The sequence below is a fragment of the Podarcis vaucheri genome (assembly GCF_965113315.1).
Source record: "Podarcis vaucheri genome assembly, chromosome: 3".
In the NCBI taxonomy this organism is placed as follows: domain Eukaryota; kingdom Metazoa; phylum Chordata; class Lepidosauria; order Squamata; family Lacertidae; genus Podarcis; species Podarcis vaucheri.
In genome coordinates this window covers 59,405,809-59,432,574 of record NC_138761.1, presented here as the reverse complement: position 1 = coordinate 59,432,574, position 26,766 = coordinate 59,405,809, and the positions used below count along the sequence as shown (strand labels likewise).

General features: G+C 43.3%; 1 protein-coding gene across 1 annotated transcript; it reads right to left on the bottom strand.

Annotated features, from left to right (window-relative positions):
* Window positions 1-12,824: 12,824 nt before the first annotated feature.
* On the bottom strand, window positions 12,825-26,630 carry ZC3H12D (zinc finger CCCH-type containing 12D; the record flags this gene model as incomplete). The annotated part of the gene is made up of 6 exons (XM_082216303.1): window positions 25,298-26,630; window positions 20,075-20,501; window positions 17,597-17,736; window positions 15,810-16,044; window positions 15,278-15,384; window positions 12,825-13,768 (listed from the first exon to the last, which is right to left on the bottom strand). Exons 2-6 carry the CDS (start codon window positions 20,374-20,376, stop codon window positions 12,825-12,827), a joined length of 1,728 nt encoding a protein of 575 aa, XP_082072429.1. The 5' UTR covers window positions 20,377-20,501; window positions 25,298-26,630.
* Between the last annotated feature and the right edge of the window lie 136 nt (window positions 26,631-26,766).

Sequence of the window (26,766 nt, the reverse complement as noted above, 5' to 3'; positions counted from 1 at the left end):
TGTTTTAAAGGCTTTGAATTTTTTAAATATGGGAATAAAATGACTATCCCAAGTAATTAGTCAGTAGAACCAAAGTACTTGCATTGAATGCATTTTGTTTATTAAAAAAAGCCTTGTTTTTCAGCTTCATCTGCAGTTCTATGTGAAGATTGACAAATCAATTTTTACCTGTTTTATTAATAAAACCTAATTTGGATATCTTGAGTTGATGGTTTTGTGATTTAGCTGGGTAAACTGTCTTTGTAACAGATAAGTTATTTATAAAAATTAAAAAAAAATATATTGTAACCTATGGTTTTGTGTCTTTTTAACCTAGTAGTCCAGCTATAAATTCAGCCAAATAATAATTGAAGAGTGTAAACATCTTGTGAAGATAGGAACCTCTGAGATACACTTAACATTTCTGCTTCTGAGAAGAGGAATGCATAGATGATGATGAGACAGCTGTTGCTTTTATTCAAAGAATTTATAGACTATTTATGACCAATGCAAGATTTTCAGTTTTGCTACTGCAATCCCTTAAGCTTTCCTCTGGATATTAGGTAGTATTGCCCTTTAATGCTAGAATCTGGAATGACACTTTTAACTTGCAGTTTCAAATCAGTTCTTCTAGAGGACCCATAGTGAGGTTTGTCCAAACCACTTGCAGGAGTTTTAACACTTTTTAAATGAAGCACAAATATCCATGTTGCTTTTTTAAAAAAACCTGGTACACTAAACAACTGAATCTGGTGCAAAATGAACTGCTGCTGAGGGTAGCAAACTGATGCAAATGGACATCCTGAACAAACCCTAAGATAATCCTTTGGCTCACCATTGATCCTTCAATCTGGACTCTGTTTATCTTTGGAGATGCCAACTTTTACAGCACAAACATATATTCATGGGTATCCAAGACCCTTTCTGTACAAAATAGTGGTCTTTCATGTGGGCAAGGATTTTCCTCAGTGTCAGGCCCAGGCCAGCGGTAAGTGCTATCAGAGTTCTAATTAGCGTGATTTTCAGGTGCTGAGAAGAAGCTCAAGAGAATTGCAAACGTAGCTTACCGTATTTTTTGCACCATAACACTCACTTTTTTCCTCCTAAAAAGTAAGGGGAAATGTCTGTGCATGTTATGGAGGGAACGCCTACAGGTGGCATGCCTACGGATTTTCCTCCTCTAAAAACTATGTGCGTGTTATGGTCGGGTGCGTGTTATAGAGCGAAAAATGCGGTATATGGACAAGATAACTCCCTAAACTAAAAGCATTTGGGAGTATTGTGAATTAAATGCTGTAATGGCACTGCTAATGCACTGTAAGTTTACATCTTGTGTCAAATGATGTTTCTGTGAATTCTACCTACTGTGAGTGGATTTTCCCTTCTGTAGGGAGGGAAATACAATCTTGTGTGGGTTGTCCCTGCCCATCTCACCATTGGCAGAAAATAACTTTTTTGAGAGAGAGAGTGTATACCTGGGGCAGGGACAACCCCTTTATCTCCAGTTCCAGCTTCCTGACTGGTGTGATGTCTTGCCGGCTTCTCTAGGCACAGCAAAAGAGAAGAGGCAGGAACGCCATATTGGAAGGGGTTTTTCTTTTGTTTACTCCTTGATCCTACTTCCGCTTCCTTCTGCTACTCCTGCAGGATTTTTGTTTTCTCCAGGCTCTATAGATCTCCTCCTGCATGGCATCCATTGCCTGGGCCTTTTGTTTTGGGCCTACAGCCTGGGAGGCTTTCTGGATGTTCTTGGCGGGGTGGGTGTGAGGAGCATTGGAAAGAGCTTAAACGGACGAAAAGGACTTCTCTCAGGAGGAGAGTTGTTTTTGGAGATGGAGTCACTGGGTGCCTGAGTAAGAGCTCCTACGATCACCCTGACTCCAGTAACAGCGGGTTCCTCAGTCATGCAGGTATGAGGGACCTGAAAAGCCTGCTCCAGCACTCCCAGAGGTTCTGGTAAGCTGGGAAAAGGGGGAAGGGGACCATTCATGCCTACCCACCCCTTGCAGGATGCCCCCCTTTTGATCTTGAAGGGCTGACCTGTCTGGGGCAGGCTCTGGGCTTACCTGCAGCCCCACAGCCTTCCTCCGCCTGCCACATGCCCATCATGGCCCCTTCCGCAGGGGCAGCAGCAGGGGAAGGGCCTCAGGAAATCAGCCATGGAGGAAGCCATCCAATCCATCAACTGGTTGGAGCTCAGAGTGATCAGACAGGTCTTCCATCACTTCAGGAGGCTGATGGGGCAGGCATGTACCTATCCGCCCTGACAACCGAGGCGTATAGATGCAAGGAGAGTGGCAGCAAGGCTCAGACCCTCATGTAGGAGGCCACCATTCTTCTGCTTTGGGTGGGTAAACACCCAGAATCCCTGTCAGCAGAGCACAGCAGAGCCCCCAACACTTGAGCAGCTGGGCTCAGCCGTCGGCAGCTCTGTCAGGTGGAATGGAGTTCCACAGGCACTCAAGCAAATGGTAGATCGCTTCGACCCTCCAAGGTCCTGTTGGCAAGTCCAGAGAACCAAAAGGTGGAGCAATGGGCTAGGGTTCCCTGACTCCTACCTGGTCAGTGTGTGTTGGGGGGGGGGGGCTATAAGCCTTTACTTCCACAGTACCTATTCAGAGATTTGTCAAGTGGGTCAGATTGACCCCAGGCCAGATCCATCAACTGGTTGGAGCTCAGAGTGACAATGGTAGGGGGTCCCTTCTGGTTAAGGACGACATGGTTTGCAGAACTTATGGCTCTATCAGTGGCGGACCCTTGGCCTAAACCTTGCAGGAGCTACCTGTGGTGGCAGGGCGACGATTTGACCTCCGCCTTCCACCTTCATGAGTCATTACAAGCTAGATACTTATGCCTCAGTGGAGTTTTCCTTGGGAGACAAGGGGTTCAACAGGTGTTTAACACCAAAAAGGTAGGGCCCACAGCGACTCTCACTCGATTTGAGAACTGCTGAGATACATCCCACACAGGATCATATTTCCCTCCCTACAGACGTGTACGTTGGTACTTACCATAATAGTTCCTTCTCTGTAGGGAGCTTCCCAGGTACTGTTGTGTGCATGGGAGAGGTCATCAGACACAGAGCATGGGGAGGTTGCCCAGGGGGCCAGACATGCCTTCCCCCAATGTTCAGGGACTTCCTATCTCCCTGCCCCTCTTGCTCTTTAGCACATAACGGGGGGGGGGGTTCCCCCTTCTCCCCTTCACCTGTACTATCTAAAGAGGCCATCAGGGCAAGCTTGGGACAGGGGTCCAGGGAACAGAGAGGCATGCCCCACTGGGACCGCTGAATTTCCTGCTCCTAACTCTTTGGTTTCCTTCTGTTCATTCCTGACTGTACAGTTACTTGTTTAAGCACACATTGAACTGGAGATAAATGGGTTGTCCCAGCCCCAGGTATATGCTTTTTTTTAAAAAAAAAGTTACTTCCTGTCAGTGGTGAGATGGGCAGTAACCCACACTGGATTGTATTTCTCCCTACAGAGAAGGAACTTATCACAGTAAGTACCAACATACGCTTGTATCCCCTGCAACCTCCCTCACCCCTATACCTCCCAGATCTTTTCCCCAGCCCTCTAAGGGGGTGCAAAGGGGAGGAGAAGGGGAAGTCCCATGAGGCAAGCAGAAGTCCCAAATGGGTATCACTTCCTGAATTTAGTTTATTAAAGTTTAGTTTAAACTTTATTTAGTTTGCTATTCATACTAGTGTTTGAAACGCACAATTTATTTGTAGAATGGCTTGTTTGTTTATTTTTTAAAATTAGCTTACACATTGAAGTTTGTCAAATTGTTGCACTTGGCAAATAGTTAATTTGCTCTTCTTAGGCTTCTCATAGCCTAGTCCTTTGTTTCTTTACTCTGAAAGATAAGCCCTGCTGAACCCCTGCTTCCGTTTAAGTAAGCACATGACTGTAGTCACTGTCTTCAAAGGGTATATACCGTACATTGTTTTATATAGCATTTGAAATGTGTTTTCAAAGATTTTCAGGCTTTGGGGATGCCTGTGCAAGAAGAGGGAGGGAGGTGTTTCTTCCAGGTGCCAGGCTGATATTTCTGGCTGTGGAGTGTCAACACCAACTCTGGCCTCCCCTCCCCTCCATGTTGGCACCATCTGCTTCTGACTAAGGTAGAACCGCCAAATAAAACCTGGCCGTGCATTCCCTTGCTGCCAGATCAGCCAGCTGAGAGGCTGGGAAAGGAGAGGGGGGGGGACATTCAAATTCCTGGCTCTCGGAACCTGGGAACGCCTTGGCTCCATGCTACTTCCCACTCCACCCCATGAAAACCACAACCTGCAGTCACAGTTCAAAGACTGGCATGGCTTAAGATCAGGATCACCAATTCCATACAACAGTAAACCAGGAGATGGGTCTAGCTTGAGGTGGCTCGCGGTGTTTTTTAACCATTTATTTCCATAAGCTCACGTGAGTGGTTTATCTGTATTCAATAAAGTGAATCAGATCCTACAGTTAGGCAGTTTCTGCCGAATGGGGAGCATCAGTAAGGTAAATGTACCATGTAGCCTGTCATGCAGCCACTACTTTACGTGTGGTGTAAGGGCACTGGCATTTCAAGAGTTGAAGTAAAAATCAGCTGCCTGTCCCCTCTTGTATGTGGAATGAGGTGGGGACACCATCATCAGCCAACAAAATGTCTTGGGCCATCTCCGAAACTTAACAAGATACTTCCTCCCAAGATTAGCTTCTGTCAGAAGCTTTTTTTCTGTTCCGGTGCAGATACAAACCAAGGGCTGTTTCACATGCCACTTGACAGTGAACGTGGTTTTGCCAGCCTTTTTCTTAACCTGTTCACCCTGCTTAAATTAATGGGAAGGTGCCACAGCACTGCACTGGGGTCACTGCAGCACAAGAGCAAGCAAAACAGAACAGGAGTCCCAGTGCGCACTGTGGGGTGCTCTCTCCAGAGAGATTGGCCTCACATCTTCCTTAACTTTTTGGCACCATCCCAACAATGTTGTTTTTTAACCCTGCTGAATTTTCTGCGTGGCTTTTATTATTTTGTGGCCTCTTGGTTTATTAGATTTACATTTTAATTTATATATATTTTTGCAAGCCATTCTACGAATATAATTGAAGGATGGCATAATAACAGATGGATAAATATAGTGGCTATTCACTAATAGGTAAAGGTAAAGGGACCCCTTGCCATAGGTCCAGTCGTGACCGACTCTGGGGTTGCGGTGCTCATCTCACTTTACTGGCCGAGGGAGCTGGCGTACAGCTTCCAGGTAATGTGGCCAGCATGACTAAGCCGCTTCTGGCGAACCAGAGCAGCGCACGGAAACGCCGTTTACCTTCCCGCTGGAGTGGTACCTATTTATCTACTTGCACTTTGACGTGCTTTCAAACTGCTAGGTTGGCAGGAGCAGGGACCGAGCAACGGGAGCTCACCTTGTCGTGGGGATTTGAACCGCGACCTTCTGATTGGCAAGCCCTAGGCTCTGTGGTTTAACCCACAGTGCCACCCGCTTCCCTTACAGAAAGTCTGAGTAGCTACCTGCTCTATGACGTGTACTTCCGGGAATATGTCTAGATCCAGAGCCATTTTAGATGACTGACCTGCACCTTTGACAGAAAATCCCTTCCATTGCACATAACCCTCTACCACTAATTTAGCATGTAAGGGCCACAGCAAGCATGTTCTCTTTAAAAATAGTTTCATCTAAACTCATTAATGCTTAGTTTGCACACAATGGAGTATCTATCTGAGAACTGCTATATATTAAAGCCACATAGGTTTCTGCCTTACACTGACACAGACCATTGGTCAATCTAGCTCAGTACAGTGGTACCTCGGGTTAAGTACTTAATTCGTTCCGGAGGTCCGTACTTAACCTGAAACTGTTCTTAACCTGAAGCACCACTTTAGCTAATGGGGCCTCCTGCTGCTGCTGTACCACCGGAAGCCGATTTCTGTTCTCATCCTGAAGCAAAGTTCTTAACCTGAAGCACTATTTCTGGCTTAGTGGAGTGTGTAACCTGAAGCGTATGTAACCTGAAGCGTATGTAACCTGAGGTACCACTGTATTGTCTTTGCTTACTGGTAGTAGCTCTTCAGGTGTAAGATGGGGGACCATTCCCAGCCTTGCTGGGAGATGCTGAAGGTGGAACCAAGGGCTTTCTAAATGCAAAGCAGATGCTCTACCTCTGAGCTACATCACTCTCCTGGCATAGTTGTGTGAGCAGAGCTGCACACTTTGCAGGTGATACTGTGATTTTAAGCATCTGTTTTGCTCAGTTATGTAATTGGTAGTCCAGAACTACTGTCTTTATAGCTATTCAGACAAGCCTTTGGAAACTACGTAAGTTGCAGACATTGGCTGCTGTCAGGGCAAACTGTATTTTAAGTATTGTTTTTAAGCAGCTTGCTTTCATTATTTTGTATTTTATGTTTTTAAATGTTGTAAACTGTCTTAAATACCACCTTGAGAGAAAGGCAGGCTTTAAGTGTGACTACTGCTAAAATATATTTATTCATGTTGAATTGCTACAGCCTCAACAGCTTTTAGCAATAGTTGGGGTTTTTTCTATCAAATGTATCAAGTTTGATGCCTTCACCCCCACAAAAACAAAACGTTAAAATACACGCAGGCCAAATATTAGATCCTGCCTTTGGCACTACTAGATACGTCCTGCCTTGCAGATTCTGGCTTCTATATTGTAAACTAGGGTGACACCACGTGGTTTTATGTGTGTACTCCACTTTAAATTTTATACTAACTAAATCACATATTGCTGTATGCTACTCGCACAAAGTAGGCTTCCAACATACTTTTGGTCCTATATGCACAAAGTTGGAAGCGAATAAACACAAAGACTCTGTAAGCCAACTCTTCTAGTACTTCTTATCTACAAACTCGTGATCTTGTCCTACAATTGTGAACTGGATGTGACCTCCATCTCGATACCCTTGTCACCTGTGACACATCATTTGATGGCAGAAAGAGGCTGTTGGTTTCTTTTCATCATCAGTGCATTCTAAAAATGGTTTGCATCTCATCAGTTATTGGATGTTCATACCTGTAGAAAAGCAAAGTCCTGGGCCTTGAGCAGGTGTACATTTTTATAGCAACCTGGATGGAGGTCTAGGGAGGTTGGGGCAAATAGGCAAGAAGCAGGCAAGTCACAAACACTGTATTGTAGTCTGCAGTGGATTCTACAGTCATCAAGTCCCCTGATCACTTATGTATTAGACCAGCCTTCTCCAACCTGATGCTTTCCAGATGTTTTGTACTACCACCTAAGTGGGGATGATGGGGGGTTGTAACCAAAACATCTGGGGGCACCAGGATGGCAGAGGCTGTATTAGACAGGGTCAGATTTGCCAGCTATAAATCATCTCTTCTCTGTTGCTGATTTTCATTCCTTCTTCTTGTACAGCTTTTAAATTTGTAACTTTAACATGGAATTCGTCCCATTGGTTAGAAAAGGAGTTCTGCGTGTCACATAATGTACAATTATAATTGCATAGTGAATTAGGGGTTTTGTGGTTCCAAGTTCTTATCAAGACTATGTTTGCTTTACTGGAATAATATTTTTACTCGTTTCTTCTGTGATTCTGATTCTGTAGCTTCTAAAATTGTATTATCTCATCCTTAGATGACCTCCTGTGGGAAGCACACACTTCTCATCTGATGCTGTTTCTGGTGCCAATAGTTCTGTGTATTTTGGCAATGTTGAACCATATCTTCCAAGTTCTCTTCCCCACTGTAATTTCTCCACCGCTGCTTGTGTGGTAGTAAATTATGGATCACAGTCTTCCATTTGTATTGAGTTTCCATACAGTAGCAGAGCCATCATCACTCTTTCTGAAGCACTGAATGATCTCAGTCCTCAGTTTGAGGGGGAAATCGCCTTCAATTGTTTTTCCTTTAGTCTAGTTTCTCTACATAAGACAAATGCTCCACCTTTTTTCAATTACATTTTGAAATGTCAAATGTTGAAGTGCCGTGATTCCTCTCTCACTGCACTTCAAAAAAAGTATTAACACCTGGCTAGTTGTATGAGAATATGGATGGGAAGCCGGATTCAAATGCAACATGCTGCAAAGTACTGCCTACAAGTACTGTTCAAATAAAGATTAAATACTTCGAAACTGAAAACTGTTTGGGTTTTTTTGTTCATACTTTTATATTACCTATTCAATTGTCTGTTCTCTAGGGGGTTCACAATATGTTAAACTTAACCAGCAAAGCATTAGGAGTGTTATGTTTGAATTCCAGATATTGGTTTTGTGGTAATTTTTGACTGCCTCTTTTGAGTTCTGTTTTCTAAGCACTTCATAACACAATGCCAATGCTTATTATTTGTTTTTAAGTCAAGGAAAGTCCCATCAATGAAGAGATTTCATTTCCAGAACCATGACTCCACTGGGGGGGGGGGAGGGAGTGAAGAACCATAAGAGATTAATAATTTATGTTTAAATTTTTTTCCTATTAATTTTATTTTAATTATTGTAAATCACCCTGGCATCATTTTGATAAAGATGTGACATATAACTCTCTAAAATAAATGAAATAAAATTGGCCAGAACCCTTTTTGAACAGTTTAATTGACCATCTTTGGTCAAACTAGTTCCCAGATGTTAGCAAATACGTGAAAAGCTAGTGACACCTTTGCAGTAACATTCTTACTAATATATGCAAAGGGTTGCTTATTTAGTAGAAGATTTTTTAAATGGCCAGTTATCCTGTCCTGTTAAAATCAATGAGAACTATATACTTGGAATTCTGCCCATGAAATGTTACTGGATTGTGGTTTATGGATATCAACAGTCTAATGCTGAATCAAATGCAAACAACAATGAACTAGAAATGCTACCCTATACAGAGGGTCATATATTAGAATCCAATGAGAAATGGGAATGAAAAATTCTATAGTTCAGTAGTTCCCAACATTACAGGACGCAGCATTTTACATTGAAATATGGGATGATCCTTTATTATATAGGACAGGTGGCAACCCTAGTTGGGAAGAGCGAGACAAACTTAACAGCTTGACTGCAATAAGCGAAGAGCAATTAGTTGAGCTGGAAATCAACTGAATAAGGACTGGCAGAGGGAAAGAAGCAATTACGGATGTAGTCAAGATTAATTTAGTAACTGAGCGCCAAAATGGGAGCCGTTAAGGTAAAACGGCCCGCAAGAGAGTGGCAGGAAAGCTCGCAATGGGCTGGAGCCCCGAGAACTTCCAGACCCGCGCGCAGGAGCAGAAATGCAGCACGCCTCTGTGAGTAGACCGAACACAAGGGGAAAGGGCGGGGAGGCGGGAAAGACAGGCTGCTGCTGCTGTTGCTGAAAGGCTTTTGGCAAAGCTGTGGAAATGAGCAGAAAATGGGGGGGGGGGCGCGCAGAGGAGTCTTCCCGCTGAGTTCGCATGCTTGTTTCTGAAGCACAAAAGTGTAGGCCTGGCCTTGCCTGCCCTCCCTGTCAGGGCGCCTCCTTTGCTCGCTCCCGGACAAGAGAAAAACCGAAACCATTAAGCCTAAGAGGAGCAGCGAAGAGTAACAAGCGTCCTTCTCCAATCGCCGCCCTTCTCCTTTCGAAGCACCCCCGCCCCGCCGCCCTTTACCTACTATATTAATGCGAATATTTTGTGGAAGTGGCGCCTATAGTCAGGTCAATATAGTACATACCTGTCTGAAACACACTAGATGAGAACGAGAGGCATCTGTAGCCCCTGCCGAGAGGGGCGAGGGCTCGCCGCTGCTTTCCGGCAGGTGGCAGGAACCTGGGCTTGCAGGGATGTAGACCCGCCGCTCCTTCCCTTCCCAAACTTCCCTTTTTAAAGCGAGCGTCTGACAGGCAGTAGCAGTGTTGTACCAGTGCCTGTGACCCAGGGCCAGATTTAGGTTTGATGAGGCCCTAAGCTACTGAAGGTAATGGGGCCCTTTATATGTCCAGCTGTCCTTTGTCAACAACAAATTGTCGCTGTTTTTTTGTGTTGAATATATTGCTATATGGTAGGTAGATAATTTATTACAGTCAAAGACCAGCTCACATAACATAACACAATAAAAACAGCGTTCATAAAGATAAAATATACAATCGGAGCAGATTGCAGCAATAGCTCATGAGTTGAAATTGAAATATAATATACCCGTCCCACTGAGATTTGGGCTACTATAAAAAATGGACCCTGAGGTGCCCCATAGGGCAACTTCAGCATTTCCCTTAAGCTAAATGCTTTGTGGTAATTTAGGGGCCTAATAATATGTATTTTATCAAAGTAATTGTTGAACTGAAATACAATTAAGAAGTATATTAATACTGAAATACAATTAAGAAGTATATTAATAGTGAAAGAATTATTAAGCTCTAACTTAAAATGCTTGGGGGCTCATTGCTTACATCATAGGAGCCTACACAACACAAAACACTGTTGCTGTATGTAGGTTTTATTTTATTTGTTTTTTATCTTATATTTTGGAAATGTACATCCAGTTTAGTTTTTCTTTAATTTTTTTGGGGGGCCCCCAAGAGTGTGGGGCCCTAAGCTATAGCTTGTTTAGCTTATACAGTACGTAAATCCAGCCCTGCTGTGACCCACTTTTGGATCCCAGTCTACAAGTTGGAAAGATGCTCCTCTAGCTGACCTTACCGTATCCTGCTTTTCATGCAACTGTAAACTAAGGTTAAAACAAGCCTTCATTAATCAACTTGGGTATTATGTGTGAGCCAAGCCTCAGTGCCTTTACTGTGGTTTGTTAACTAAAAGAAATCGTGATATGTTGTGGGCTTGCTGGCATTAAGTTTGGCTTAGCATCCCAACAGTTCTTTAAACGGTTTAAGTGTGGCTCCCCCCCCCCCCCGCCCAACAGGCTCCAAGCTACTGTATAGAGATGCTAACCTAGAACGGTTGAAAAATGAAACCGCTTCCCATGTTTGGCAGTTCCCACTAGCTGTGTTAACAGCAGTGTCATCTTTATCATGAAAGTGTTAACCTGAGCTCAGGTTGCCAGTGGGTGTGGCTTAGCAGGCTCTCAGCAGCCTCTGACCCCACCCCCTTTCTCTTCTCTTCCTAGAAGAAGCAAAGAAACCTCTGTATTCAACAGCAGGTGGGAAATACAAAATAGCTGGAAGGAAATCAAGTCAAGGTTTATTTGATCATATGAGCATAGATTTGTGGTTTGCTTAATAAACTATGGTTTAGTTTTGGCCTATCATGATGTGTGAACCAGGTTTGTATATATTGGTATACTGATCATTCTGGTTATGTCCCCCCCCCCCCAAATTAGAAATTAACCTCTGACTGGACTTTTAGCACAAAAATACACATAAGTGTTGAGAAGTGTGATAGCATCTCCATCTCTCTCCAAAGTTTTTGTAATATTAGTCATGGGGGGGAGGGGCAGGACTGAGACCTGTGACTGTGTCCCTTGTGCTGGCTTCTGTTAAAATGTTGGGTTAGCTGAATCCAAGCTATTATGTTTTTAGTAAGGGCACACTGTGAGGGGGAAAAGTTAATCTCCCCTTCTCTCCTCTGTGGTCCAGTCTCATTCTGGATCACTTTCCTCCCTACAGCCCCAGCTATTTCAAAAGCTTTTTAAAAGATGGGGATACTTTGACATATATCTATCGCCATATATCTCAGAGTATCTGAGTCAAATGAAATACACAAGGTGTGTGTTGCTGGTTTGTTTATTTAATTAAAAAGATTTCTAGCCCACCCCTCTACCAATTGGTCTTCAAGGCAGTATATACATAAACTGCTAAAACAATACAAGAAGAATATATAAAAACATTTTTTAATGGAGCAAAAGAGCTGCTACTATATTTTGGACCAGCTGCAGTTTCAAAAAACCATTTCAGAGGCAGTCTGATGTATACTACATTATAATAATCTAACCTGGACATTACAAACTGTGTCAAAATGCCACAACTGGAGCACCAGTCAAAGTTGGCAAAAGATGCTTCTGGTCACAGATGCCACTCGAGCATCCACACAGGACCTTGTTTGCCCAGCTGAGCATGTGTATTCTATACAAAGCATACTGAAGTGCATTTCTAAGCATTACTTGGACATGCCAGAGAGGGCCCCCACCTGCAGGCCCATGCAGAGCTTGTCTGACGCCTAGGACAGGAGTCTTGTTAGAATAAAGTTACACACTCAAACAAAGCAACCAGTCCCTGGCAGGGTCCCCCGAGGCCTGGGGCAAGTGTACCCTGCTGCCCACCCCTGCTCTGCATGGCCCTGCACCCCTATCAGCAGTGCCCAACAACACATCCTCAAATATTTAGCTGTATATATTTTTCATCCACATCTTTATCACACTAATGTAACACCAGTATAACCTTGGTAAGGATAAGCTGTAAACGGACCTTGGACACAGATAAGAAAAAGCTGAAAGATGGATTTTATAAAGATGGATTTGTTTGTGGAGAAGGGGTTAACTGGAATTTAAACAGATTGTAACAGAGGAGGTTGTGGTGGTGATCTAGAACAGTGTTCTTTAACCTTAAGTCTCTGGCTGTTGTTGGTTTACAACTCAAAACATCCCCAGCCAGTTTTGCCAGTGGTCAAGGATGTTGGGAGTTGTAGTCTAGGGATCCATGGTTGAAGAACACTGATCCAGGAAAAGCTTTTTGGGAAGTGTGGCATGTGAGTAGTCTCTGGAAAGCAGAACACAAACTGGCTAGAGGGAGTGAAGGTCAGGATGTTGCTTGCAATGATGGCAGAAGATAAATCATGCGGAATGTAGGGGATGTAGAATACAAACAAATCTCAAGGCCAGCATATAAATACTACTTTCCACTTGTTCAGGTTCAGCATGAAGGTGAATACTGGAGTCTTTGAATAGGGCATTACCACCAACTCTCTTTCTCCTTACCATGGTTTTCTGTTAGGAGATCTGCTATGTAGGGTCCCATGCCATTGAACGAATGGCATTAAGTGTGTCGCGTCTACAGTATCAGTGTAGGAGGAGGACACAGTTTGCTCTGCCTCATTATATGGGAAGCCAAAGTACTGTGCTTGCTGGACATTTGCTTGCTCTCTAGGAAGTGACTGCAGAGTCAAAATCTGCTGGGCCTCAGTACCAGAAGGATGTGTGTAATGGTCTAGTGTGTTGAATGAGCTGGAATCCATAAAAAATAATGGGTTGTAAGATTTGGTCTGCAGTTGGTCCTTCAAGCCATCCCTTAGCAAACTAGAAGGTGTTTGTGAGGTCGGGACTGACACTGCTGCTGTTTGCATTCTGTAACATCCTTGAAAATTACATATTTGTAAGCAAGGGCAATCCCAGCACAGACTGTGAGGAGACAGAGATGAAGTCTGGTTGTATTTGAGATAATGATCCCTACGTGGGTCACCCACAATGTCTTCATATTTACCAGGTCCAGCAAGAGTATTTCCAGAGTATTTGCTGGCACTGAGAGACAATGCAGTCAGTTGCTTTGACACGGCCCCTGCCTGATCTTGTTGTAATTCAGTTGATTCAGGCTGCCAGTTGTCTTGAGGTATGTTTGTCCAGTCACTTGTTGCATCCCTGTTGTCTTCTCCTTCCCACTGTTGGGGATTACTGTGAAATGTTGCCAAGCTGTGTGCTGAGCTCCTGCCAATAACACTACCACTGTTAGAACCAGGTAAATGTGATGTATTCCCATCTCTGTTCTTTACTGGATTTGCTCTTGTCTTCTCTTCTTCTGTCCTCTGAGCAAGTGAGTTGATCTTTGTCTTAGCTCGGAGCTCATCAGCTACAGAGCGATGGTCCCAAGTCAGTCTTTCTGGGTGGTAATATTTGCACTTGATGCCATATGTGCATTTTTTGCCTGTGGGGGGAAAATGGAGCAGATAATTTGCTAAATACATGTTCAGTGGGATACAACACAGGGTCGTGGAAGCATGCCTGCACTGCAGATAAAAGCCTGTTGGATGCTTTTGAGCTTATCAGTTTATAAAACAATTAATATTAAGAGCGAATGGTATGTTTTTCAGAAACTCATGTCATTCGCTGCCCTGGGTATGCCTAGAGTATTCTGATACTTCATCTTTGTATCAGAAGGGCCATTCAGCCCTTTGTGGCCATTGTCAGAACAGCATGCTTCTCCTAACTTGAGGATAGCTTTGCATGTGCAATGAGAATGTGGCATGTATATTTCTCACATTGCTGTACAACATGTGAAGTGTGGGTATCTTACCCCAGGCTATTGTTTCACTTGGAAGACATGCAGAAGCGTATCATAATGCTTTGCTCAATAATAAACCCCCGTGCTCAATCTGTATGGTGAGAGTCACTAGAAGGTCACCAGCAGGAGAGAAAATAGCAGTTAGCACCCCTGCAGCTGAGAGCCTTCCCTTCAGTTACCAGCAACAATCACAGGAGCCACTGGAGGGAGAGGAAGCCGCAGAACCTTCCACTGTGCTTAGATCCAGCTCCATGACCTGCTGAAATCTAGAACTAAGAGGTAGTGTCTGAATTTGTTATTTTCCTCTACCCTTTTATTCTCTCTGCTTCTTATTTTCTTTCTCTTTTGCCATTTTTTAAAAACAAATTAACACAAAACTAATTCAAATTTAATACAAATTTCTTTTTATGCCCTGTCTTTTATGTAATTGTTACTGTCAGGCTTGCAGTCTTAGTATTGACCTCTGTAACCCACTTTAGGAGTCTTTTTTGGCTGAAGAGAAGGGTGAAAATACTCTAAATAAATAGAGAAACAAATACTGTATAGAGTGGGGGAAAGTAGCTATTACATCACATACTACCTGCTATCTTTTGCAATGAAATGGGGGAGTACTTGCAATTGTTTTTAAGGTGGCAAAAAGTTATGGTGTGCACACCTGCTTTATGTGCTTCTGTTGTCACCTCTGTTGAAATATTTGTGAGCTCCAGAAGTTGAGGGAGCCTGAGCATTTCTGCATGAGGTTGATGCACATGTTCCCCATTTGGATTTTACACTGAAAACATGACAAGCAGGTGCATGAATCACCCACCAGAGGAATTAGAATTGCATGAGGGAGAGCTGGGATGAGCACACTAGGTGCATTTCCCCACTGCTTTTTTCATCATTCTCCACAAATTGGAGGCAAATATCTGCAATGGAGGCAAAAATATTGTGTGGCGTCTACATGCGTCTACATGAGTAGGGAAGTTTCCCCACTTCGGAATTTCTCTCCAACTTGAGTGGAGCAAGCATGTATACATCTGCTCTCCTTGGTTGTATGAGAGATTGGAATGTCTGAATAACACTCGTGTCTTGGTTCTTTCTCTAGAGCCTCAAGTTAATCTCCCACCAGGGAGGCAGATAAAGCTGTGAATGGTATTAAACAAAACCTACCATAAGGACAGAGCTGCCATTTTGGCTCGGGAATCTGTGGCATCTTGCTGAGAAAACTGTCAAGAGAGGGTCCGTGCCGGCCTAAGGGATCATCAGGAGGCATAAATCTGAAAAGGAAATGATCGCAGTTTATTGGACAAACATCACCATATTTTCTGAAGTGTATTTGAAGTTTACTGAAGGGATTCTTAGCAAAAAAGATTTGCAACATGTACACAGTTCCTCCACTGATGGGAAGATAGGTAGCATCTTATATCTAGCTGTATTAACTAGATAAAAAATGGGCAGAATTAACAATCTGTGGCAACATAGGTACATACAATTAAGTTACTTTTTTGGTTATGGCCAAGGTTACAAATAATATGTGTACTAACAGATGCAAAGAAAATGTCTTAAAGGATGCCTTTTCAAAAAGCTAATTACTTTCCCCCCTTAATGTAATGAGAACTGCAGCTGACCATACTAAGGTTCAGTTTCACTCAGATACGTGACCCAAGGTGAAATAATATTTGCAAATAGGCCAGTCTCTTACTTGTCATTGACAAAGGAGTACATCAGTAGTCGCTGTTCAATGAACCATTTCCACTCAGGATTTTCGTTCTGCAGGTCCCGAAAGTTATCGTTGGAAACAATGATCCCATCTTGCTCATACGCCAGTTTAACTATGTACCGATCATCATAGCATACCAGCCTTTTGCCTTTCATTCTGCGGGATGGTGTGTACACAAGAATTGCTTCCTTTGCAAGTTTTTCAAGAACATGCTGATCTATGTAAAAATAAGAGAAGAGAATTAAACAAAAAAAAAGAAGATCCCAAGCAGAAGTTTGGAATAAGAACACCACCACAAATCATGCAGGGAATCCTCAAAAATGTGCTTAAAGGTTACTCCATTCAAGTCACTATATTAGTAACTAACAGCATAATCAGCTGCTCAAATTAAATTTAATTATTTGGATTCAATCCATTTTAATTCCATTGATTTCAGTGTAACTGGAATGTGAACTGATCTGTAAATTACTTGATTAAATTTAAAGAGGGCCAGAACTCCACAATGTGGATTTTGCATGCTCAGCACTTAATAAACTGGACCAATCAAGAGCTCAAGTTGGCTTGTGCTAAGAGTGATGTCATCAGAGTAAAATGGTGGATTAATATCTGAGCTCTGCTCTAATCTGCACTATCAGTGATCTGATCTACCAGTTAATAAGTACGATTCAGGTCTACATGATCACCTTTCACTAGAGTGAGTTGGCTTGCAGTCCCAAGACAATAAAGCAGGTCATCAATTTATGGAACAGACGGGAAGAGAACTAGGTGAATTACAGTGATGCAGTTGAGGATGGTGCATATAAATCTAAAAAATAGTTTGCTGTTCACATAGTAGAGTAGACGTTAACTTTGGGAAGCATAACATTCCACTATGAGTTGGAATTCATTTCTACAGGGATAAGCATAGACAGATAGGTTGAAACAAATGCCACTGACATGGGTGAGGAACTTCAGCTCATGAATCAAATACAACCCTCCTGGCTTCTCTTTCTGGCTCTTGAAATTCACCTCCAGCCATAACCTTCACTTTCCTTAAGTGTTTCTGTGTATTTTTGTAGAAACATATTGCTTTGGGCTGTGCAAGAGTCACATCGGTTGCTCTGAGACTTTTTCTTCTGGACTAACCCACTACTGGCATGTGGCCCCCGGAAGGGTGTGCATGAGGAAATGTGGCCCTTGGTTCCCTTGCCACTCTGTAGTCTAAAAATCACTTCCTCCATAACCATCCTTTAATATTTTCATGTTATTAGTTAATCTGTTAGCTACTGAGTACCTGCAACATCCTTGTGAATTATGGAAATACATAATGTGATATTCTTTCTTTTTTCTTTTTACCAGTGCCAGAGGGAAGAAGGGATGTTTTCATTCATGAGCTGCTAACCCTAGCCATTGACCTGGAGTCTCGGACATCTCAATATTAGTGTTAGAAACACATGGCAGAAAAAGATGCCAGGCTATTTGTAAGAGACATGTTAGTTGGGGAGACAGAATGAAAGTGATTGGCTCTCTTGCACTCTTTAAGCAATACAGCAAAGGTTTGAAAGAAAAATATTTAAATACATAAAAGTCTCTGTTTATAACAGGAAATAATTCAGTTGTATCTACTCTATTTTGCCCATCTTATTCTCATAGACCAGCCTTGGAAGAGTTTTCCAAAGCACACCTGTTTGCACCAACTCCTGTGGGATGTGTCTGAACTAGGAGCCAAAATGGTGACCTCATATTTTGCAAGCTTTTATATCTAAAATATGTATGGGAGGCATGCCTACCTGTAATGGGGTTATCAAATCGGCTTGGTTCCTTTCTCCATGATGGGACAAAGACTTTGATATATTGATGGCCTCTCTGTTTGAACCAGTCCACCACCAGCTGAATTCCCAAGCATGAAAACACTTCCTTATTTCCATGACTGGAAAAAAAAGAAAAGACAGAGAAAGGAAGTATGTTTTAGGGTCAGAAAGTCTTGCTGCTTTTTGACAGTTTCTGCCTATGATATCTGCTCAGTTTACATGTGTTCTAGTATTTTGTATCATTGATATTCTGTAGGTATGTCTCATGAAAATGTGAGGGCAGAGGCAGCTATTATTGCTGACTGTTTCCTTCCCTTCTATGCCCCTGCTGTTCAGAAGTCACCTTGGGGAATGATGAATCAGAGCTAGATTCTTTATCATGGCAAATCAGTTCAGAAATATATGTAGATGGAGGAAATTAAAAGGGCAAGGATATTAAATAGGCAAGGCATGGAACCAAGTACAGTACAGGGATGAATGAAATTTCTAAAGTAATTTTACTTCAGCCTCTACTATCATCATAATTTAATTTGTATGATGCCTTTCCATAGTTAAAATGATGCTCAAGGTGGCTGACAACATGACAAGATTTACCTAATTAGAAACATAACAAAAAGTCACAAACAACACATCAAAAAGTGTACAACCAAATTCAACAATTTCCCACATAAATCATAATGAGATCTAAAAACAAAAATTTATATCAAGAACAACAACAACAAAAATCCCAATACAACACCCTAAACAATGCCACAGCCCAAGAGTCTATTCAGTTGCTTTTTTGACTGGATTCCGTCAGGGCCATGCTCTCCCAGGCCAGGTGCACTGGACTTTATGATCACCAAACTCAAATGCTAATCTAAGTCAGCATCCTTATTACCTCTCTATCAAAGAGATTCTGCATGATCATAGAGTTCCCATCCCCAGGATTGTTGTCCTAGGTTGTTTCCCTTGCCTACCTATATGAACAATTCTAAAATCATTGACTCTCATACGCAGGTCTGTGAGTTTATCTGAAACTGAACTCCACCCACAAGAGAAAGGAACCTTGCAGTTGTTTACCAGGATAAAAAGAGGTGAGTCATTGATTTTATTGGCATTTGCTTAATCTTTCAGCAGCCTGTTGAGTATGAAAACAAAGAGGTTTAATTTAGTTTAGGGCAACAGTATCTAACCTAGTCCAAAATATTTGGAGGGCACCAACTGCTTTAGGGCTTCCCTGGATATTTGATATAAAAAAGGACAATGCAAAATGGAAAGTGTTAATAGTGGGAAGCCAGTAGTGGAGTTTGTGGCTCTAACTGCAATAATACAGGGGCAGGTTGTTGGTAGCTGAAACAGAACCCCCAGTGGCCCAGTTCATGTGCTATAGTATCACGAATGCAGCAGCAATACAGTAAGGAGGAAAGTGGCTCATGAACAGTAAACCATGGTTTATGGTCTACTATGATCTGCAGACACAGCCAAAATCTGCATAATTAAGGAGCAAATGAATACTTAGCCATAAAAAAATAAAATTAATATCCATTATATGCCAATTGTGCTGCCAAGCTTTCTCAAAAGAATCATGGAGATTGTAGTTTGGAGCAGGTATTGAGGTTTCTTTGTTAGGAATCCCCAGTCCACTTTACAGAACTGCAATTCCTAGGAATCCTTAGGAAATTGACATCATTGTTGAACTAAGGTTGCAAGCCTAACCCTGCTAGTCTGCACTGAATTCAGAAGGATTGACTTCTGAGTAGACATGGTTAGGATTATGCTGTAATTTAAGTCTGTAGAAGAGATATACCTCTTAGGGAGGTCCTGTTTGGGAAGCAGAATTCTAGCATGCTAAAGAGATTGGTTGCATGTGTGCTTAATAGGCAGACACAGCCAAGCCAATCTGTTTGTCCCTCTCTTCACATTTCCCCTTAAATGCAAGCTCTTGCAGCTATTTTCTGTCACCATCAACCAATCTCTGGCTTTATCATCAGGAAGTCGGCCGTTTGTATAGAGGCCTGTTACCATAACAAATAACTCTTATCTCCTTCTGGAGAACATAATTTTGCATCAAAGCAGTCAGCGGCACAGCAACTTCCTCATGTGCAAACTTCTGCATGGCTTACTTTAAAGGGATGAGAGAGATGAGATGCATGCCAGTTTGGGAAAATGAGGCAAATGGGATAGTTCACACATGCATGCTTATCTCTTGCTTGATGGCACATGCTTGTATGAATGTGCCATCATCAGTCAACCACCCCAAGAGAAGAGCTTTCAGATCACCACACTCCAAACATGATGCAAATCAGTTATTTGGTTCACTTGGAAATGGGGGTGATGCTCCTCTGAACCCCATAGTGCATTTCCCATACCTCAGGTGTCCCATCTTATATCTACGGACAAGCTTTGGCTTGCACAAAAGGGCAAGCTTAAGAAACAGAGAAGTCGCCGAGATAACAAAATGAAAAAGATGCTTGCCTCATAGCAACATTGCTGCCATCAATCACAATAGCTCTCAAGACACTGGAGGGATCATTTCCTTCCTCGGTAGACTGTCTGGAAATTGGCAAAGGCCTGCATGATCCATGGGCAGCAGGGGTGGAGTGAAAACCTGGCGTCCAGTTCTCAGGCTCCTGAGGCCTGCTGCCCACCTGAACCAACTCTTGTAGCAAATCGTTCTCTGAGGCATCTTGACCTAGTTTCTCCAGCACTTGGCGGACTTGCTCCTTTCCATAGCCCAACTTGTGGAAAAATTCCAGCTTGCTCTGTTGCGCTTCCATTTCTTCTCCAAAGATAGGAAACTCACAGGGGCACTTTAAAAATGGAGACCCTCCTGTGGTTTCGTGTGTGCTGGTTTGATGGCAGACTTCCAGTCAATGGTATTGATCCAATGCAGCCAGTTCAGCTTTAGAGAGGAAACAAAAGGAAAACACTCATTTAGTGATTTGCTGTTTAGTAAATACTAAAGATAGCAACCTTCCTAGTCTTCAAAGTATGAACCATGTATCATTTAATGGATAATAAGCAGCTGTCATGGGCTTGGAGAACGCTTGTCTGATTCCCTCCATTTATTTATGTATGCTTTCTTAAAAAGACAGTGTTTTTATAAATTATAATAAACAAGTAGTTACATCAGCATGTTGGCAGGATTTTGCAAGTAACATTAATATATCAATTAAACTTTTAAAAATAAAATATTCTATTTTCTGTGTCCCTCCTGTTTCTAGCTTGCTGTTGAGCTAACAGATATTTCTGACTGGTGCAATTATGCACATTTTATGTGGATTAAATGATACCGAGTTCCAAAATATTTCTGTTCTTAGAGACTTCAGCCCCCTTTTTCCTAATACTAGGGAGGAGTAATTTGCACCTTGAGAAGAATGAACAGTAAGTTGCCTTTCTAAAGCCAAAAGGGAGGCCATAAGGTTTAGTTTTCTGTTAAGAAAAGCTCAGGAGGACATTTGAGAACCCTTGCTGCACAGAGCTCAGTTCATATCAGCTGCCTTTGACTTACCAAAAGACTCCAGCCTTTCTTCTGATATTCTGAGCACAAATGATCTCCTCTTATTAAATATACCCTCTGGACAACCAATATTCGTCAGAACAGCAGGTATGTTCCTAAATAGGTGTGCAAGAGTGACGTATGCACAAGCCTATACATATGTGCATACGCACAAGCAGCTCAGGCTTATCTCTGATTATAACATCCCAAAACAACGTAACTGAGGGATTGCACTTCTGCAGTGTGGTTAGTAAAATACAGATATCATCTCTCTTAGTTTGTGAAGTGGCTTCAAATGCCGCAAGTGCTTAGCAATTAACAAATCTTTTAAGCATTGAAAAACAAAAACAAATTCTACCCAGCTTGTTGTGGTTATTCAGTTTCTTTGAGGATGGCTGGTCTGTGCTGGGTTGTTTTTTTATTTGTATGTCTACCACTGTTCATAATTGGAAGGGATGAGGTTATGAAACAGGATACTTTACTTGTGGCATTTTTTGGGGGGGCAGCGGATTTAACTCCAAATGATGCCACCATGCACTCCTAATCTCATCAACTGCAATGCTTTGTGACTGAGGGGGAAACACCTGTAAGATGGGGTCCAGCATTATCATGGAATTCAGGCTGCTACGGTGGCGCCATTGTGCCCTAGGGTCACTCTGGGGAAGCCACTGCAATTCTGTCTGTTCAGCATCATCTTGGAGATTTGTCTCACCACTACCAGCAACAGAAAGATTTAATAGACAATGAAAAGAAAACTGGGGCTCGTCGTATACATGGGTAGTGCTGAGGGGTGTTTTCTTAATTTGGAGTCCCTAAAAATAGGGGGCGTTTTATACACGGGGGTGTCTTATACATGGGAAAATATGGTATGTAATACCTACCAACCTCTAGGTATTGTATAACTCAGTGTTTCCCAAACTTTGGTCTCTCTCCAGCTTTTTTTTTGAACTACAGTTCCCATCAACGCTGACCACTGGTCCTGCTAGCTAGGGATGGTGGGAGAAGATCAAAAACAGACCCAAGTTTGAGAAACGCTGGCATAACTAAACACTAATAGCGATTGCAGCTACTTATTCAAAGGCTTTATCAAATGGCAGCCTCACGGGGTGAGAGCCAAACTCCATGTCAAATGCGTATTTTGACCTTGCAAGTCTGGTTATTCTTTTTAAAATAGCAACCTTGAATAGGGGAGGCATTAGAAGAAGAAGAAGAAGAGTTTGGATTTGATATCCCGCCTTTCTCTCCCCTTCAGGAGTCTCAAAGCGGCTAACATTCTCCTTTCCCTTCCTCCCCCACAACAAACACTCTGGGAGGTGAGTGGGGCTGAGAGACTTCACAGAAGTGTGACTGGCCCAAGGTCACCCAGCAGCTGCATGGGGAGGAGCGGAGACGCGAACCCGGTTCCCCAGATTACGAGTCCACCGCTCTTAACCACTACACCACACTGGCTTAGGGTTTGGTGGGGGGTCTAAAAAAAACCCAGCCAGCAGGTGGGTAGCACCAGCAGCAATGGCAGCTGCCCAATGCATATAAATCCCCTGAAGCTGCTATTTACATTGGGCAGGTGCCGTTGCTGCTAATGTCTGCACTGACATACAATCGCTTTCAGAGCACCATTCACAGGGTCATTGCCCTGCTTGTATCTTCACCAAACATGCTCTCAAATGTTACAGGGTTGTTGTTGTTGTTGTTGTTTTGACAATTCTGACAAAGGATGACGTCTGATTTAGACCAGCAGCTGCAACAGTACATCAGATGTTGCCAAAGCAACTTCAAAATGACACAGAAAGGGTGAGCTCCTTATCTTCTCTGCAAAGAGGCTTGCACACGCAAGCTGTGCGCTGTGGTTTCCTTCTGGCCTGTAGTGTTTCCAGCACAAAACCGGAGCCTAGCAGGAGGAAGAGCTACCAGACTGCTCAGCTTAATACTGGCTTCTAACACGTGCCTAATAGCAACGGGTGTGTGCACCTCTACACATTACTAACTGCAGAGGAGCTGAACCCATCCAGCTCTGCTCCAGCCCGTGGAGAAAAAGCTGCCTCATTTAAAGAATGAACCAAAACGGATAAAAATGCTTCCACTGGGCGTGCAACTGGCCTTGGGGGCATAGTAGGCATTGTTCACTCCACATTTTACACTCCCTTTCCCATTATCTAGAGGCTTAGGAAGGGGGCTGCAGTGAGTGCGGCCTGCCTCGGGTGTCATGACTGAGAGGCGTGACAAAATGGCAGGTGAGTGGGCAGCAAACCTTGCACCCAGCGGCATCAGCTCTTCTGACCCAGCGGCAGAGAGCAGCCCTCTTCAGCCGTGGCGAGGCGCACCCAGCTGCAGCAGCTCCGTTGCCGGGTCATGTCTGACCCAGCTGCAGAGAGGAGGAGGAGAGTGAGCAACAGCTTCCCTGCCACTCTCCTACCCTGAACTGTGGCGTGTGGGAGGGCACCCTTCGCGCCCCGCCCCCCTTGGGAGCACGTCCTGCCCTGGGCAGCGTGAGCATATGTTCTGCCTCTGCCTCTATCTAATTGATTCACCTGTGTGCCAGGATAAGCTGGTCAACCTCTTTCCCCCCCACCTGGAGCCTTGGGATGTGGGAGAGGGAGAGCTGTGGGAAACCTAATGCCATGCTTAGGTTTGTGTGTGCTGTGATTAAGACAGCACTCAGTCCAATCACTCAAGAGAGGAACTTCAAAAATTAACTGCTTAAAAATTACTTTGAATCAGGAAGATCAATCTGTGCAAGAATAAATGTTTAATACTGAGAACGTATCAGTCAAGCTGGTGGTGAAGTGAGGGGGTGGACAGATTCAGTTAATCTGTCCACCCAACAATTACTAATTACTGTTGATTATGAAGAAGTCAAGTTTTACACTTTTGCCCCTCAAGGGTTATGCCATAATAATAAAAGTGTTAACTTTTATGGTGCTACACCCTTGATTATTATTTTTTTTGGATCCGCAACAGTCTAACATGGCTATCCACTTAGAAATGGTTCCTTTCTATGGCCATTTCCTATCCTTGGCGCTCCCATCAGTGTTTTCTTCCTTACTGTTGAAAATGAGGTAAGTTCCTGGTTAAAGGGCATGGTGTGTGTGTGTGTGTGTGTGTGTGTGTGTGTATGCATGCATTCAAGTTACTGTAGATAGTGCTGCATAATACAATAGCAACATAACACCTTGAGCTGAAACTCTCCCCCTTTTATTAATCTAGCGCCTAGTTTTAATGAACAGTAGCTGCCTATGGCACAATGCTACAGGTTACAGGCAGGGAAAGTAAATATGAGTATCTCTCACTTTCTGTTTTCCCTTGCAGTTGAAAGTGTGCAAAGCCACAATTTGGTTTTGCCTCCTATATGTTTCAGCAAGATCTTTCTGATCATAAGTAATGTTATCCAAAGGACATGGCACACGAGAATGCAGTTTTGAATCCTTCAAGATGGAACAGTGCCTTGAAGATGGACCTTTTGACCTACAGAACCTCATCCCCAATTCCCTACGACTCAGTGGTAAAAAGCACTCTGCCTATGCTTGCAAGGATTACCGAATTTTTCGCTCTATAGGATGCACTTTTCCCCCTTCAAAAATGAAGGGGAAATGTGTGTGCGTCCTATGGAGTGAAGACGCCATAGCCCCGCGACCCTCTCCCGGCTGGAGAGGTGACGCGCGGCTATAGCAGCAGCCTCTCCGCTGCGCCTTTCCGCTGCTCCCAGATCTGCTCTTTGGGGCTGGTGGTGGGCTTCCCCCTGCCAGCCCCAAAGAGCAGGTCGAAAGGAACCTGAAGCCTGGAGAGCGAGAGGGGTCGGTGCGCACTGACCCATTTCGCTCTCCAGGCTTCCAAGGTAGCCTCCTGAAGGCGACTGAACGCACCTTACACGGCACCTTGTTTTAGAGGGGGGAAACAAGAGGGGGAAAATTCTCCCCCTCTCTGAACAGCGCCTCCTGCCGCTTCGCTGAAGGGGCGCTGGGCAGAGAGGGGGAGAATTTTTTTTCTTGTTCTCCCCCCTCTAAAACAAGGTGCGTCCTATTGTCCAGTGCGTCCTATGGTGTGAAAAATATGGTATATTGGAAAGGCAGGAGACATATGTGGCAAACATTACAACAAGTGGGGCAAGGTCTAAACCCTGGTTCACACTAAGCTCTGCTTTGCTTCGCTAACCCATCCAAGTGCATTTGCTAAACACATTGAAAAAAATAGTTGGTACTTACAATGAAGTGCAATGTCTTCCCTCAGTGACCAGAGAAATGTGAGGCTGGATGAGCCATCGCTGTTATCCAGCAGCTCATTCAGCAGGTTGCAGTGCATTTGCAATTCTATGCACTCAAGGAAATGCTACCTGTTTTTCAAGGCGCATTGTTATTGGTGCCAACTGAAAGTACAATGTGCAAACTGCAACTCATTTCATGGGAACATTTTCACTTCCTTAATTGGACATCTCATAAAATTTAACTCATTAGACTTTGCTTTTGCAAAATGAGGCAAGGAGAGGGGTGTGTCAGGACAAAGGCCATAGCCATTTGGTGATAACGTGCTTTTATAAACCATATCTGTACTTATCTTTGATTGGAACAACCTTTCTTAGCGTAAGCATATACAGAATTTTGTGTCACACAGAACTTTTCATTGATTGTGTTCAAGCATTCAATTAAAAATGGTAAACATGGGGTTTCCCCCCCACTTTCAGCTACTTTCTGAAGATTCAAGACCCTCTTAAGAATATAAGGGGGTAGGCAGGAGGACTCGACTATGTGAAAAATGAACATAATATTTTAGCTGCAGTTCCCGCATTTTCAGCCTTGTATTCTTGTTATAAAAAAGCGCACCTAGACATTCTGTTGTTGTGTCAATAACCTAGATTTAAGGTGCCATTTAGCTCCCAGCTTTCCTATCTCTGTTTCTAACAGTTTTTTTCTATTACTATTGAGGGTTCTCCACTTCAGATTTAGCCATGCTCCTTAGAGTATGCACCTCTTTAAAAAACAAAAACTGGTCACAGACCACTTTCTATACTCTCCAAGAGGAAAAACAGAAGTCCACAGCTAGCAGTATCAGAAGCTGTGTAAGCTCATTGCATAGTCCTGTGGATCCCAGATGTTGGAAGCAATCAAGTGGTGGAAGAACCCAGGCTTCAGTGTGTTGCAAAATGAGAAACCTTACAAGATATTTTGAGATGGAATTGTGAATATTTCAGTACTTTAGAAGCAAAATTAACTCACGCACACCTAGCCCCTACAAATGTCATGGCCTAGCATTAAGCTGGTTTGGTTTCTCATGAGAAGCACATTAAGCCCCTTTTGGAACTCCCGCTGAAGGAAAACCCACCAGCTCCCTTTGCTGCTGCTAGTTAAGGACATGGCAGGAAATCAGTCTGCTTAGGAAGGCAGTTGGCAGGTGAAGGCTTTTAGTTGCCAGACTGCCCTGATGAATCTGTTTCAGTTTTAAGTGTTTTAACATTACAGTGGTACCTCGGGTTACAGACTCTTCAGGTTAGACTCCCAGAAATAGTACCTCGGGTTAAGAACTTTGCTTCAGGATGAGAACAAAAATGTGCAGCAGTGCAGCAGTGGCGCGGCGGCAGCGGGAGGCCCCATTAGCTAAATGTGCAGCAGTGCAGCAGTGGCGCGGCGGCAGCGGGAGGCCCCATTAGCTAAAGTGGTGCTTCACATTAAGAACAGTT